Source organism: Notothenia rossii, assembly GCF_949606895.1.
Source record: "Notothenia rossii genome assembly, chromosome: 2".
Classification (NCBI taxonomy): domain Eukaryota; kingdom Metazoa; phylum Chordata; class Actinopteri; order Perciformes; family Nototheniidae; genus Notothenia; species Notothenia rossii.
In genome coordinates this window covers 74,595,552-74,612,171 of record NC_136904.1, presented here as the reverse complement: position 1 = coordinate 74,612,171, position 16,620 = coordinate 74,595,552, and the positions used below count along the sequence as shown (strand labels likewise).

The 16,620-nt window shown below is 39.5% G+C and overlaps 2 protein-coding genes across 3 annotated transcripts in view; one reads left to right on the top strand and one right to left on the bottom strand.

Annotated features, from left to right (window-relative positions):
• The first annotated feature begins 92 nt into the window (after positions 1-92).
• Positions 93-3,439, top strand: tpt1 (tumor protein, translationally-controlled 1). Its single transcript, XM_079666346.1, has 6 exons — positions 93-244; positions 837-904; positions 1,808-1,992; positions 2,103-2,208; positions 2,669-2,785; positions 3,061-3,439. The coding sequence occupies exons 1-6, from the start codon at positions 217-219 to the stop codon at positions 3,061-3,063; spliced, it is 507 nt and encodes a 168-aa protein (XP_079522472.1). The 5' UTR covers positions 93-216; the 3' UTR covers positions 3,064-3,439.
• A 12,820-nt stretch (positions 3,440-16,259) lies between these two features.
• Positions 16,260-16,620, bottom strand: part of LOC307029146 (general transcription factor IIF subunit 2-like) — a 54,443-nt gene continuing 54,082 nt past the window's right edge. For both annotated transcript variants that reach the window (XM_079664839.1, XM_079664840.1), the window contains exon 8: positions 16,260-16,517. In XM_079664839.1, the coding sequence (XP_079520965.1) occupies positions 16,383-16,517 (135 nt within the window). In that variant the 3' untranslated portion in view covers positions 16,260-16,382. The remainder of the gene's footprint in view (positions 16,518-16,620) is intronic.

Sequence of the window (16,620 nt, the reverse complement as noted above, 5' to 3'; positions counted from 1 at the left end):
CAGTGCACAGACCGGCAGGTGTAGTACTACCTCCGACCACCACGTGAGGGTGGCAGCAGAGCGCGCGGGAACAGACCGGAACAGGCCGATCCAGGATGACGTCAGGAGAATGTAAATACACAGCGTCGCGGCCTCTTCGCTCTTTTCCCTCTCTCGTGCTGTTTGGGCGGCAGGCCTGCGTTCTGTCTGTGAAACTCCAACACCTAAGCAGCAACCATGAACATCTACAAGGATGTCATCAGCGGTAAGTCATCGTGTTTAGTGAAGTGTTGTGTAGTTATTGGGTAACGGCTGTTATTAAGGCTGTGTCGTGTTATTTAAGAGTTAGCCGGCTAGTTACCGTTAGCTCTTTAACGCGTGTTATCATCGCCGGTAGCATTAGCTTGAGGCTATCTATATTGACTATGCCCAGTTTTGGCAAATACAACCGGTGACACTAAGGCCGGTTAGCTTAAATCTTTGTCGATGTTTCTATATAGACCGGTACAGTGGCTAATCGTTACCGTTTTACTCATCACTACGGAAAACTAATGGCAAAATAACTATTTGATACAGGACGATGGTGGAGAATATTAAGCAACTAAAAACCGCCTTGGTCATGAAAAAGTTACGGGCTATACGTGGCTAAAGTATTGGCCATTAGTACTAGGAAAAGTGACACAATTTCCCCCTTTTTTATTTCAAGCCCCAACCGGCTCCCGTTAATGATGTTTAAACATGTTAGGAAGCTTCTGCTGAGGAGTTAAAGCTAGCTGTGGAGATGTATTTAATGGCGCAACCAGGGGGTTTCCCAGCAGGCGTATGTTTTCTAAAGTGTCATTTGTATCCTTCCGCAGGTGATGAGATGTTCTCCAACACCTTCAAACTGTCAATAAGCGGACTGTTCTATGAAGTTGAAGGAAAGGTGAGTCTATTGGGTTTGCGGGTAAAAGTGATCTAAATGCTTGAATCAGACGTTTCCTGTGGTCAGGCGTGTGCAACGTCACAATAGCAGAGTTTCCACTGTAGCGCCAAGCGAGGCGAGCCAGTGCGTTACAAGCTTTGTTTCCATTGTCACTTAGTCTTTTGTTAAAATGCATGTTTCACACCAAAGTATTCTGTTTTAAAAAAAAAAGAAGCCGTTTAGATATCCTCACAGGGAGTGTTATGGGATATTGGTAAATACATAACAACTGATTGTTTTTAAGGTTGAATATGAGCTGAACTCTTCTGTTAAAAGCTAAGGGCCTTTAGTACCGACTGGCTCAAAGATGGCCCCAGCTCGCTGTGGCACATAATGAAAAACAGCTAGTGAAATGGAATGGAGTTTATGGGATATTGACAGCATTTAATTGTTTTAATATTCACATTTAAGAGTCAGGAAGAGGTGTTTAACAAAGCAAATGTGTGTGAAAACACAATTTGAACTGCCGTGGCAGTTATCCATTGTCATAATAATATGAAGTAACTCTTCCATAACCTGATTCATACCATGTGACACATCATCAGTCATGTAAAGGCAATACCAATCTGGATGACTCAGGGGGAGGATCCAAACATTACTTTACAATAAGCTAACTGAAGTCACACCCAGCCCTCGTTCACACGCTATTGTCAGGTTCTGAATATTACAAAGTACAATTAACACAGGTCTGATTTTAGCTGGATTCTTGGTAAAGCGGCTGGGCCTTCAAGTCTGATGCGTTTGTGCCAAAGCTGTGCTAAGCATTTCAATTTAGTTGACGTGTCTGCACATTTTGGTCCTTTCTATATAAAGTGAAGCAGTCTTTTTCATTGCTGTCCTCTGCTCCCCTGCTAATGTCTTTAGACCGTCACCAGGACAGAGGGCTTCGATGATGCGCTGATTGGGGCTAACGCCTCTGCTGAAGAGATGACTGATGGCAATGACTCTTCTACCATTTCTGGCGTCGACATCGTCCTCAACCACAGCCTGCAAAGAGTCGAATTCACCAAGAAATCCTTCATGGCATACATTAAAGGATATGTTAAAGCGTGAGTTTAATTGATGGTACAATGAACCAAGGATCGAGAGATCTAGTTGGATACATGAACCCATCGCAGGTTGGTTTGAGCTAACACAATCCTATTTTTTGCTTCTACAGCATTAAGACCCACTTGGAAAAGGAAAACCCGGACAGGGTGGAGGCCTTCAAGGCTGAAGCCCCGGACGCAATCAAGAAGATCGTGGCAAACTTTTCCAACTACGAGGTATATAATTACGAAAATTTGAGCTCAATGTCACCCCAAATGGCAACTGTTTAACCTGTTAAGCCCCATAGCCCCCGCCGGCTAGGGCAACAGGCTTTCTCCCCCGTTTTTTCACGAAACTGTCTCAGGGCTTCTTAAAATGTAATAAACTATTAATGTGTCATACTCACTTAACGGGAAGAAACTTAGCTAACTGATGATATGAAGACCGTTTACCGAAACAAAACCTTTTTTTTATAAACATCTATTGATTGAGACTCTTCTACATCCAACTCACAGGTTTATCATTGCTTTGAGAAAAAAGATGATTAATTTACCCCTTTTTAGAAGTGGAGATATGGTCATTTGTTCTAGGAATGTCATTTTCGGGGCTTAACAGGTTAAGGCTAGTTACCTCATGACTAACATCACTTAAAAACCGTGGCGTGTGCTCTAACGGGTGGTCTTTGTCTTCCTGCAGTTCTTCACAGGAGAGAGTTTAGACTCTGAAGGCTTGGTGGGTCTGCTGGACTACCGTGAAGACGGGATCACCCCGTTTATGCTTTTCTTCAAAGATGGTCTGATTGAAGAGAAATGCGTAAGTACTCCACTAAAACTGCAGATGCACATACATTTCAGAAAGTCACTTTTTATTGTGATGCAGCTCTAAATAAAAATGAGGTTGGAATTAAGCTGCTTGCGGTTAAAGTTCCTGGGCTTCGGACAAAACCTCAACAATTACTTGAATCTGACTATACCTACACGAGGCAATGGATATTTTTGTTCTCTTGCGGAATAAATGATTATACATATATTAAAGTTGGAAAATAAAGATACATTTCAGGAATAATTGAAGCTTTCTCTCTCTTACAGTAACTTCTCGGACCATCATCTGCTTTTTAATTGGATGCTGCTTTCCAACCGGCCCCAATAACAGACTGAAGGAGCAGTATTTGGAATCATGAAACATTCTTGAACAATTTACTTTTATTCGCATTAAGGACCGCAGCACCATGCAAGGCTGAGTGACTCTAACACAATTGGTCACTGAATAAGGTTTTAACTTGGCTTTTGCTGTTTTTGATCCTAGGATTTGCCCCGTTTTTGATTTCAAATTAAAGGCACGACAGTGTGTGATTGAAAGATGGCTTTCCTTCAACTGCATACTATTTGAGCATCTCCTTACGCAGGTTGGATTAATATGGTTACAAAAACTTCTGGATTGATTTGAAAATAAACACTCATACCACCACTTTCTAGTATGCTGTTTTTTGTCGAATGAATTATATGGTTAATTTCAAACCCCCAGCATTTGGATGAATTTGACCATGTAGTCTGTCGGTACAATACCGAGGAGCAGAGTGAAATAACATCGTTTATTAAAAAGGTTCAGGTTTCATTTCAAACCTTTATTTATCCAGGTGTATCCCATTGAGATCATTGATCTCTTTTTCAAGGGAGACCTGGGAGGTATACTACGAAGCAGGATTTTCGCTTAGCCGGCTAACTTCAGGGAAAATTCGGGTTTCCGGTCTTACGAAGCAGGTTCTCTTTTTAGCAGGCTAGATCTCCATGGTAACTTAGGCCTGCAACCTAACCTGGTCGGGACCAGGTTAGGTTGCAGGCTAAGAGCTCAACTCAGTGAAAGCACTGCCTGCTGACCAGAGCTCAGTGTGCGGAGTTTAAAGCGATCAATTCATATTACAGGAGACAGAAAAGCTGCCGTTGCAGGAAAGACGGCCGGCAAAAATCACCGACTGTGAACATTAATAGAATATCACCTCCCATCTTCAGAGCAATCTGACTATTATAACATTAGCGTTAAGAAAGCTTACTTGAATATCTGCCACAACATAAGTAACCGGATCAGACAACATTAAGTACAGTCCGCGGCATATCACATCTCCTTATCTGAGTCAGCTGAGCCGTATCACATACTGTATGCAGAAGTATTATTTTAAGCAACACATTAAAGGAAGGCTCCAGTCATTACATAATAAAAACGTCAGTATTTAGTGAAACATGTTTAAACCGTACCCTGAAGAAATCAGCGATATTCCCTGGTAAATAATGATTTTATAGCTCTTTTATCAAAACCTGTATATTCCGCCAGGCAGCGGCCATTTTCAGTAGTCACATGATCCGAAAAACTAGGTCGTGACATCATCTATGCGTTCACTTTGTAAACACGACAGCTCATTCGACGTAAACATGGCGGAGTATTTGGACTCATCAGCCGAGGAAGAAGTTTTGAGCAATGTGGAGAGATTGGATGGGGGAATTCAGCCATACAGGTTCGAGCCAAGTGGCCAGAACCGTCAGGAATCCAGTGACGATGAACAGCACGGTGATCTTGCTGGAGATGATCCCTTTACTCGTGCAATTGATTTCGGGGGGCGAGTAGGAGACCTGTACATGAATGGTGTACTTGCGATCGGTGTGTAGTAGGGATGTAACGATACCAAAATATCGCGATAACAAGTCCACGGTACGGTATTTATCGCGATATTGATTAATAAAGGGGGGGGGGGAAATCATAAATGTTTTTTTTTCAATAAAACGTTTTTTTATTACATAATACATCTGATTTTTACAGCATTTTTGTAGGATAGCAGTATTTTAAAGTGTCAAAAACAAAGTGACAGTAACAGACTGGAACAAGAAAACCAATGTTTTTGTACCTACTATTACTACCAAACAGTAAGCATTTTCTTTATGCCACTGCATCTCACAAATAAACAAGGACATTTAATAATCAGACCCTGCAATAAAATAAATCAAGTTAAACTTTAGTTTTTCAAGTCACTCAACTCAAACTCACTCAGCATCATCAGACAGGTTTTTAGGAATATGAGAATGTCCACATTTCCAGGTATTTATAAGCTGGGATGTTTGGGCATTTACAATATCCACTGCTCTGGAAAAAACTCTCGCTCGGTACTGATGTTGCTGGGACACCAGTGGTCGCGTTAACCGAATATTTTATTTAACAATGACGGAAAAATCTGAAAGCAGTCTGTCATTTTGACAGATTAGAACAAACTCGGAACAGCGCCAACGTTTTCCCGCAGCCAGGCTCTGGTGTTATGCCGTGTTATGCATGCCCTCCTAAAGGAAATGATATAGTTTCCAAACCGTACTTTGCCGTACAGATCAACACATGTCTGGGAGGTTTTGCTTTACGAGGTGCATGCACACACGGCATAACACCACCCCACCCCACTCGTTTAGACAGTTCACGAGCATGCTCTATCGTGAACTGTTCAGACCCGACGGGTAATAAGGGATTATGACGGATATTTTACGATCCTGTCTGTCAAAATGACGGACAGCGAAAAAGTCTTAACGCCAGGCTTATTGACATTGCGAGATATAAATATATGGTTCTCTAGGTGTGTAAATGTAGCCCTGTAAATACGATGTCCTTTTGTGTTGTTTTATTGTCATGTTGTAACCTACTTGCTGCCATGTTGGACAGGTCTCTCTTGAAAAAGAGATCGATGATCTCAATGGGACCACCTGGTTAAATAAATATATATTTTTTTAAGTGTTTTTAAAAATTAAATAAATCGCGGTACATTTTTTCAGTCTCACGACGGTATTGGGAAGTTTATTTACCGCGATATTCGGTATATCGTTACATCCCTAGTGTGTAGCCAAGGACAATCCTCTTATGAACATATGTTGTCATGATTTTGAAAATAAACTGTTCACAGACGACTTGGATTGCATATGTTTACACAGGGAATTCGACACTGGTGTTAGAAAAAGCTGTATTGAGAACAGCACTGGTTGCCATGAAGGATGGGTAAATTTGACGGGTACAGCCCTTTCTTCTTAGCATTATATACTTTACTATTATTATTAATGGACATATCAACTAAAGACATTTTATTTGGTTAGGAAGTTCTGGATTAAAGATTGAATTGACTTTATCAAAAGTTTTATAATGACGTTTACATTCTAGGAGGAAATGATTTTCATCCTCAATCTCTTGGCAATGTTTGCACAACCTGTCATATACAGGAGTATTTGTGTATCGACCATATTCAATAAGAAGTTTATGGTCGTTAATTCTAAAGCGTGTCAAATGGATTCTGTCTACAATTGCATGGCAAGGACAATGACAGATGACTTTACTAAGTATAGCCATGATAAAATAAATCAAAAAGCATATCTACAGAATGCACTCTTTATAGAACAATGTAGGCTAGGAGTCCTAACACAGGGCTGCCAACATTTGAGTTCAGCTTGGAATGAGATTTTTTTTTTTGGTGAACAGAAAAAAGAAACGTTCATTTTTTAAATATTGAAGTTAAATGCATCAACCTGGTGCACTTTGAGAGCAAAATGAATTTATGGTAAACAGATTTTTTTTCTTTATGGATATTTTACAAATCAGTCAACTTTTAAACTGTATTCTTGTTTCACTGTTATATAGTATTTCATAACTGGTGAGCTAAACGTATGAGACCCACTGAGATAACTAGACTAAAGTATCTAAACAGAGTCCCTTACCTCACTGAGCTGTAGTTATCTCTCAGTCTGACAGGACAGAGCTCTGCCTCTCATTGTTTTAGAAACAGCTTTTAATATCCGTTAAGCTAACCAGATGCTAACAACAACAATGCAAATAGTGAGTTTGGTAGAAATATACTGTATAATAGTAAAGTTATTTAAGATGATGCCATATTTATTGAAGATTTTACATTATAAATATGCCCCACAATTATTCAAAAGCATATTCTTCCAAACTCTCTGCTGTAGTATGACCAACAGGAGACTATTGATGTGTGTGGTGAGTTTGGTAGTAATAAGCTGTATAATAGTGATAGTGAATATGATTGTATTCTCTTTTTTCGGAGTTGCACTTTGAAGACGGTCCCTGAGCAGAGCACTCGTTTCTTCTCCGGCTGCGGATAGAGACCAATGTAATGTGCCCAGCTCGGAGGACGGCGCGTATTGGCTTTTTTTTTAATCAAAATGTGATTGTAGTTCGTTGTCAACCTTACCACGGTACTTAGGAGACGTCATTTGTATCTGAATAACGTTTTGTTCATGAGTTATTGATCCGTGAAATCAGAATCTTCCAATATCGTTCCAACTTTACTGAACTAAGCCAGAAGACCGTCTCATTTCGTAGACCGCTTAGTTTGCTGTTCCTTCACTTTATTTTTATATTTATATACATTTGTTTGGGAAGAAAACTTAGCGTGAGGAAAGGAAAGTGTGACGTGAGATATGGGTTAATTGCGTGACTCTCAAGCTCAATGCGTGAGTGTTGGCAGCCCTGCCTAACATAATAATGGTACAATGTAGTTGAATAAATTCCATAGTAGTTAATCAATCAAATAAAGAAAGCATTCCGAGGATTGTTCCTATCCGAATTGTGGCAATGTTTCGCGATACAATGAGGTATATTTCAATAGAATTGTGAGAGTAACTAGAGTAAACAACATGAACAAAGCCCATACGTCAATTTGTCCTCGACACCAAACGCATAGTTCACGTCACTTCCGGTAAAATAAGTCATGTGACTCGTCAAAATGGCGCCGCCCACAGGGTTGATGTTATTTCGGTAATTAATCAGCTTAAAATCACTGATAACGTCATCGGATAAAAAAAAAGACTGGCAGAGACTGGTCTGTTTTATCGGATGATAATTATTTAAAAATGTGTGTCATGAGGATTCCCTCCCTTTAAGTTGACGAAACACTCGAGTCAAATGTAATTAAAGTCAGATCCACTCGTGTCTTAGACGGGGCAGTGATATTGGTCAGTGTATGTTTTGGTCATTGGATTTTCTTTTCACAAATGGATATTCAAAAACAAAAAACGACTGGATAATTGATTTTCATTTTCAAATTGAAAAACCAAAATTGAAATACAAGGCGTTTTTCTTTATCATGGTCAAAAATTGATTTACTAAACTCAAAAAACGGGTGATTTTCATTTTCTACTTCTCAAAACAAAAAATAAAATCACTAGAAAACAGAAACAAAAAAACCCCCGGTTTTTCATATTCTGCTACCGGAAGTTGTCTTTCAAAATAAGAGCGCAGATGAGGACGGTCAATCCGTTTTCACAACGAAAACAGCCAAGACGCATATTGAGCCCAGAAAATGAATGTTATTAAGGGCTGGAAATATAATAGGCCTGTGTCTAAAATGGACAACATTGTTAGGAGATTTCCACTGAACTGCGGTCAACTCAGCCGTCTCTCGAGTTTGTTATTATTTTTTCTGCCAATAGTTATTCGTGAGATCGACCCTGTTCAATCAATCAATCAATCACTGGCTCCCTATAGAACACAGGATAGAATTTAAAATTCTTCTTCTTGCCTACAAAGCCCTTAATGGGCAGGCGCCATCTTACCTTAAAGAACTCATTATACCCTATTGTCCTACTAGGGCATTGCGTTCCAAGAATGCAGGGTTGTTGGTTGTTCCTAGAGTCTCTAAAAGTACAATGGGAGCCAGAGCCTTTTCTTATCAAGCTCCACTTTTGTGGAATCAGCTTCCAGTTTGTGTTCGGACGGCAGACACCCTATCCGTTTTTAAGAGTGCGCTTAAGACCTTCCTTTTTGATAAAGCTTATAGTTAGGGCTGATTAGATTCAGCCCCTAGTTTTGCTGATATAGGCTTAGTTTGTCAGGGGACATCTTACTTCTTCCTTCTCTCTGTCTATACCTGTGTACTCTCATGTTCCGATTAACCCAGCTTCCCCAAATGTCTTTCTTTTTGGTGTCTATATACGCCGGGATCCGGAGTCATGGATGATCCTGCGGTCCTGTGTCATGGATCGCGAGTCCTGGATCTTGAGTCGTGGCTGTGGTCCTGGATCATAAGTCCTGGATGGATATACTCATGGATTCATCTTCCTATTATACACACATGCATTTCCAAACATTTGGACTACCTATGTTGCAAATGTATTATCTTTTCAATTTACACACGGCATCTATTGCACGTCTGTCCGTCCTGGGAGAGGGATCCCTCCTCTGTTGCTCTCTCTGAGGTTTCTCCCATTTTTCCCTTTAAACTGGGTTTTCTCTGGAAGTTTTTCCTTGTACGATGTGAGGATCTAAGGACAGAGGGTGTCGTATTGTCATACTGATATTCTGTACAAACTGTGAAGTCCACTGAGACAAATGTAACATTTGTGATATTGGGCTATATAAATAAACATTGATTGATCAACCCTGTTGGACTCAGTAGGCTAGTAGTGAAACTACTCCCACAACAAGTACTAGGAAGTACTTACTGTGTACTTTTTGAGTAATCCTCTGTCAATGTCCCTCCCGCAACACTGTCTCCTAAAAATTACGTTCCCACGGAGCTAAACTGCATTTTCAATTACGTTTAGCGAGAAACTTATTTTCTCCCACGTTACGTTTCTTATGAACGTATCTGAAATACGTTTATTTTCTACATATCTTTGCCATTTATTGTATAATTTTAGAGCACACATTTGAAATCAGTAGGCGAGGCTGTAATTTCGCCAGCTGTTACTCTCAATGACGAGGCAGAAAATAACAGTTTTAACATGCCAAAAAGCTGCTATGTCGTTTATTGCAACTCAAACATTAAAACAAATCCAGAGTTACGTGTTTCTGTATACCTCTAAGAAGAAAGGACAGTAACTGAAGATCTCTGTGAAGCCAGATGTGGTGTGAAGACACTACACTACCCATAATTCCCAGCTATCGTTTAGGACTACAATCCCGTTGACAAACCCCATGATTAATCTTCAAGCTCTGGGATTTGGATGTTGGAGTGGCCAAGGTTACGCCGAGCGTCAAGCTCTTTGAAATGGAACGAAACCACGGTAGACTATCCAAAACTGGACTCGAACGCCCCCCGAGAACTACACATGCTGGCTATTGTGTTTCGCAACCTTTATATATACAGTCTATGTTCGCAACATGTTCTCTATATGGCACGTCTCTACTGGGAATTGTAGTTTTATTTTTTCCCAAAATTATAAATTGATAGTATTAAACTGTGTACAGCTCTGGAGGTTTAGGCGATAGGAAACACATTGGTGTGTACAAATTTAAAACATGTAATTACTAAATGGGTGAAAATCGCTTGTGTCCATAATGGGCAGCATTAATATATACCCACTAGGCTTGGGCGGTATGACGGTATTACGGTATACCAGGGTATTTCGAAATCCCGTCGGTATGATTTTCAATACCGTGACGTCACAGACTGTGCGCCAAATCACAGATGCGTTTCATTCTATTACACTGACACAGAGTTTTGACAGGGACGACATTGGTTGTAATGCACAGCACGCGCCAGCAGAGGGCAGGGGAGGGCAGTCCGTCTTTCCCGCTCTCAGCATTTGCCGGCCCCGAACTCGGGCAACTAGTAAAAAAGAAAAATGCCTCTGCGCCTGTTTGGGACTATTTTGGGTTTACTCGTCGCCAGTGACTTCATCCAGCACAACGAGAGACAGAGGCACTTCTTTGGGAATGTTTAAGACGGGGTGAGTGAGTGTTGACATTTTTTAATCCTATGCAACTGGTTGATGGTTTTGTAGTCGAGGTCGGACGGTTTTAAAAACGAAAGCATTTACGTGCTAAACATTCACGCAAGTAATCCAATGAATCAAATGGAAATAAGGTTTTTAACACATGCACGGAATAATATTGCCAAACTAGTTAGTGAATATAGCAAACTTTATTCAATAAGTCAAGTATTTACTCCCGGAAAATGTTTATGTATGATGATATATTGTTAACTTAGCTCACAATGGAAACAACGTCGGACATCTACAAACGCGTCCTGTATCGGATCTCAAAATGTGCCATTTGCACAATGTGTCATGTATGCAGCCCTTGTTTTGCACTTGCGCGCACGTCGTGGCACTTTGCGAGCGTCTACCGGCTCGGGCTGCATTTTACACCGAACATATAATATACCGTTCGAAACATCTATTTGCCCCGAACGCCACCTCACTCAAGTCGACCCAAGTCATACCGTCATATACCGTATACCACGGTATGATGTCAGCAAGGTATGACGGTATGAAAAAAATGATACCGCCCAAGCCTAATACCCACATGACAGCTCATTCTGTGTAATTCTACTCCACTACAATTCAGAGGTTAACCTGGTATTTTTACTCCATTACATTTATTTTAGTTACTTTGCAAATTCTGAGTGATGATGTGAAAAATAAACAACCCTTAAAGCAGACTTTAGTTACACTGAGTAAAATTCAGGGAAGGTGATTGTCAAGTGCCAACAATCAGGAGATATTTGATAGTTGGTGCTTGAGAAGACTAAATCTGCAGATCTCTATAAAGTATATTCATTACTTGTTATTCTCTACTAATAGTTAATTAAAGACTGTATATAATGGCTATTTTGCACATCCCTTTCAAGATTTTCTAAGGTTTATTGACATATACACAACTACGGTGTAGTTATGCAATGAATGAAAAACTTGGGTCACAGGTTCCTCAACAGTGCATTACAGGACATCTATCAATATGTGTCTATACCTCCACTATTAAACTGTCAAATTCTGCACATTTCTTATTCTATCTACATACATAAGAGTATAATTAATGTGTATAATATCAGTTAAAATAAGTGCTTCAACATAGTTAACATTTCAGGAAAGCAATATATTAGACGTTAAGTAGATTTGTCAGGCGTAATATTTATCTGTAGATAGATACCCCCAAAGCTTTTTTCTTATTTGAAAGAAGAACTTAACCTTAAGTATTATTTAATGTTTAAATAAAGGTTAATTAGTTTGTCTGTTTTGCACCTCCTCCTGATAATATCTTTCTACATCCAGCACTAAACTCTTTTATATTCTATATCATTGACCTTCTACTTTCCCCCTATGAAAGTATGTACTCTTAATATTTTTGTCATCAAATAACATTATTCAACAAAAATAATTAAATAAGGTGCTTTAACCACTAGGCGGTGCACACGAGGTACACACAGCACAATAATAACTTTGTATTATTAGTGTAGGACACTTATGTATGTATAACATCTGAAGATGTGTCGTTTTATTCATGTTTTTACATAATTTTACAGGATATTGCTATACTATTTCTCATGTTTTACTTCGACACATTAATATCTGATTTGTAAAACATCACAGACAGAAAGGCATATCCGTCATTTAATGGTGAGCTATTGAAATTGTGATTCCATAGATGTGTCTCCCATCACCCAAAACCCCTGACTATTCTCTCAATTCAGTATTTATATTCTTATATTCAAAGAAAATCAGTCCTTTTCTATCAGCTGTGCACCGTTATGGTGTAAATATAACCTAACTACCAATTGGATCAAATATAAAAGTCAGCCAAATTACTATTGATACTGCGAGGAGACATATTTTGTGAAAAGAAATGCAAGATGTTGTTTAATTGTTGATATATTTATGATCCGCGTCACATATTCAGTTTTGGCGGCAGTTCTCCTGTTTGTCTAGAAGTCTTCTGATGAGGGCTCTATAAATAGCGAACTACGGCAGATCTGTAATATTTAATGCAGCCGGACCGTGTATTACAATGCCGTTATGTGATGACTTTCAAAGAGAAAAGCAAGAACACTCGGAATAAAGTATTTTTTTTATTTTTTAAATGTTTTCGGATATCATATCGCATTAACATCATATCCCAACATGCATTGCGGTTAAACATCCAATCAACGAGCTTCAAGCTGAGGATCTTGGGTAATCTGTTCAGTGGGTTTGTGGTGTGTATCGCTCGAAATGTCCCTTATAGGCCAAGTCTGTTTCCGGTGACTTTATTTACAGCTAAAAAGCATGCTAAAAAGCCCAAGATTATAGAATTAAACGAATAAATAAAAACAAGGATAATTGTGTGTTATTGCTGAGTGAATAACAGTGTGTTATTTAGAAAAGAATAACAAATTAGAAGGAAAAAAAGATTTTCAAAAATGCAGATTTCAGTATTTTGAGGCTCTAAGCCCCACTTCTTTTCCTCACAGACGGGAAAAAAAAGTCAGACATTATACGATTTAAAATAAAAACAAATAAATAAAAAGATAAAACACTGGCATGCAATTTACGTTAGAATAAATAGAATGGTTTTGAATAATAGATGAGAGTAAAATCTAGTCACTTTACAGCCCCGCCCACTTTTGGGGAAACCAGCGCTGTCATTTGAACGGCGCTCAAGCCTGAAGCCACAGAGATCTTCTGTGACACACACACACACACACACACACACACACACACACACACACACACACACACACACACACACACACACACACACACACACACACACACACACACACACACACACACACACACACACACACACACACACACACACACACACACACACACACACACACACACACACACACACACACACACACACACATTTTCTATTTCTTCTGAATTGTAGAAATCCTTGGTGTTTCAATAACCTCGTATTATATCATTGTTGCCCTGAGGCAACAAACCAACCCCTGGTTGAGGGGTGTGGGGGGGTCACATTTTATGATGATATATGATATAATATCAGGGACCCCTAAGCTCCTAAAACACATGGTGAAACATTTTTTTCCTCCCAAAATAAAAAGTCATGCCATAGAGGGATAAGGCACTATTACACATATTCTTAATTTGCAGTATTTTATTTTAAAAGTGTTCAGAAAGACTGCATCAAATATGCTATATCTATATAATATCAATATTGTTATTAACTTCAATCAAAGTCAATTTAAATAGCGGGCAAGACTTTCCAAGGAGTAAAAATGCTGCTGCCGGACTACTGACTGGAAGTATTGCTGATATCAAGTCTACCATATATCCTCTTCAAATACTCTGTCCAACAATATCTGTCTCATGAAGAAAGGTGTTTTAACTCTGATTCAAAATAGCAGAGAAACATGCATTCTTGTTCTCAGGAGGGGACATTGACAGAGGAGTACTTCCTAGTACTTGTTGTGGGAGTAGTTTCACTACTAGCCTACTGAGTCCAACAGGATCGATCTCACGAATAACTATTGGCAGAAAAAATAATAAACTCGAGAGACGGCTGAGTTGACCGCAGTACAGAATCGCTGTATAGTTGAAATCTCCTAACAATGTTGTCCATTTTAGACATAGGCCTATTATATTTCCAGCCCTTAATAACATTCATTTTCTGGGCTCAATATGCGTCTTGGCTGTTTTCGTTGTGAAAACAAATGGACCGTAGATACACGGATTGACCGTCCTCATCTGTGCTCTTATTTTGAAAGACAACTTCCGGTAGTAGAATATGAAAAAACAGGGGGTTTTTTGTTTCTGTTTTCTAGTGATTTTATTTTTTGTTTTGAGAAGTAGAAAATGAAAATCATCCCGTTTTTTAAGTTTAGTAAATCCATTTTTGACCATGATAAAGAAAAACGCCTTGTATTTCAATTTTGGTTTTTCAATTGGAAAACGAAAATCAAATATCCAGTCGTTTTTTGTTTTTGAATATCCATTTGTGAAAAGAAAATCCAATGACCAAAACATACACTGACCGATATCATAAACCTGTTAATGTACGCATTCAAACACTTTTTCTTTTACCAGCTGTATTCACCTTGCAGGTGCAGCTATGTGGCTTTTATCCTGGATAAAGTGTTTAAGTCATGGATGTTTAAAGTTTAACTTCTTCATATGTGTCTAATTATACAGTTGACTTTTCATTCAGGAAGTATGACACTGCGCTGTCAGTACGCTTGGCCATGTTTGTGATTGGTCAAATGCTCCAAATACCACCCCTTTCATGTGAACGCGCACGGCTAGCTTGAGCAATCCACTTGATAACCCACGTCGTAGTACAGTTTAGCGAGAGCGCGTATGTTTTGGATTAGGCCAACCGGCTAACTCAAACATATCCAGGTTAGGTTGAACCAGCCTCGTAGTATACCCCTCTTCTCAAGTAGGTCCCACATGAAACATAAACAGAACAAAAAGGGCATCATTACAGGGATTTACAATTTAAATAACTATCCACATGAACAGGTACCAACAGAGCTTTAAAAACATTTAGTGGCACCAATTTCCATTTCAGACCATTAGGTTATTGGTAAATTAAGGACTATACTGGGTTTTGATTCTAGCAGTCATTTTTCATTGGAATTATGATAAAGGCAGCCCTTATTGCATGGTATGTACCGACACGAATGTGTCTACCATTATTGTAGGGCTAAATTTGACAAAGTCTTAAAGGTCCCATGTCATGGCCATAATTCCATTGTTGAGGTATACTAAAATAAATGTATATTGTGCAATTTTCCAAACTCAGTGGTTTCTCATACAGTATCTCTGTATAGTATGTATTCACTCTGTCCTAAACGGCTTGTCGCTCCTGCCCCCCCCTCCCGTGAGCCCAGTGGCCATCTGCGAAACACACAACCGCAGCCTGGGAGTTGAGTGTGCCCAGGCAGAGTTCCGGTGTCTCGTCTCGCCGACCTACACCAGTGAGTCCGGATTGGTCCAAACGTAACGTCACTATACCCAAGAAGTAAACAACAGAAAAAGGAAAAAACCCCAATGAGGCGTTCTGGGGCAGCATAGACAGGTCTTTTCTGTGTTAGGGTTTGTGACTGCAGACCGCTTACATAACACACAAGGGGGCGGGTAATAGCCAGAAAAGCATGACATGGGACCTTTGACACAAGTGCCAACTATTGTGCTGCCTATTGTATTGCATTTTACTTTTTAATCCTGTGGCCATCAGATCAAGTTTGTTGGGTTTTTCCTAATCCATAACAATGACACCAGTTGGTGGCACCGTTATTTAGAATATTTTCACCGCTTTACCTTGATCTCTAATAAAAACAGAATTTTATATTAGTATATACATTTTGGGTAAGGTGGAAAGTACCGCATACTAACGTCATGTGTTTTTAGATGAAGTAGCCAGTTAGTGTAAAAATTAAGTATAAACCATCAAATAAAAAAGTAGGACAAAAGAACTGAGTTAATGTATAATATCCCTCCACTGTTTGAGGAAAGCAACATTCACTTTTCAGCTTGAATATCTGACTTCATTTTGACCAACCAGAAAACGGAAGCGTACAGCGGTTCATGTGGTTTATTTTATTTTCCACCTTAATGTTCAAGTGTTGTGGAAGCTGCTAATAACTCAAAATCAGCATGTCTGTGTTCAGGGGGTCACCAACACCTGAAAGCTGTGCCCTGCTTCAGGCCGTCTGCATCTCCTCCTCCTCCTCAGCAGACTGGTAGTGCCTGTACTCGGGCTTCAGCTCCCAGGTGCTTTTGTGAGCCCCCTTGCTGTTGTACGTCCCGATTTCCCTCATGATTTCTTTCAGGTAGGTCTAGAGAAACAGGTTGAACAGATTGTGATAAACCAACTGCTTCATGTCCGTCCTATATGACATTTGATTGCATATAACAGAACAGACTACGATTCTACATAAA

What these genes read in the sequence shown, in the direction of transcription:
- tpt1 (XM_079666346.1), top strand. Translation starts at nt 217, where the DNA reads ATGAACATCTACAAGGATGTCATCAGCG. An exon ending in CTACAAGGATGTCATCAGCG is followed by an intron (nt 245 to 836) that starts GTAAGTCATCGT and finishes ATCCTTCCGCAG; the next exon opens with GTGATGAGATGTTCTCCAAC. An exon ending in ATTAAAGGATATGTTAAAGC is followed by an intron (nt 1,993 to 2,102) that starts GTGAGTTTAATT and finishes TTGCTTCTACAG; the next exon opens with CATTAAGACCCACTTGGAAA.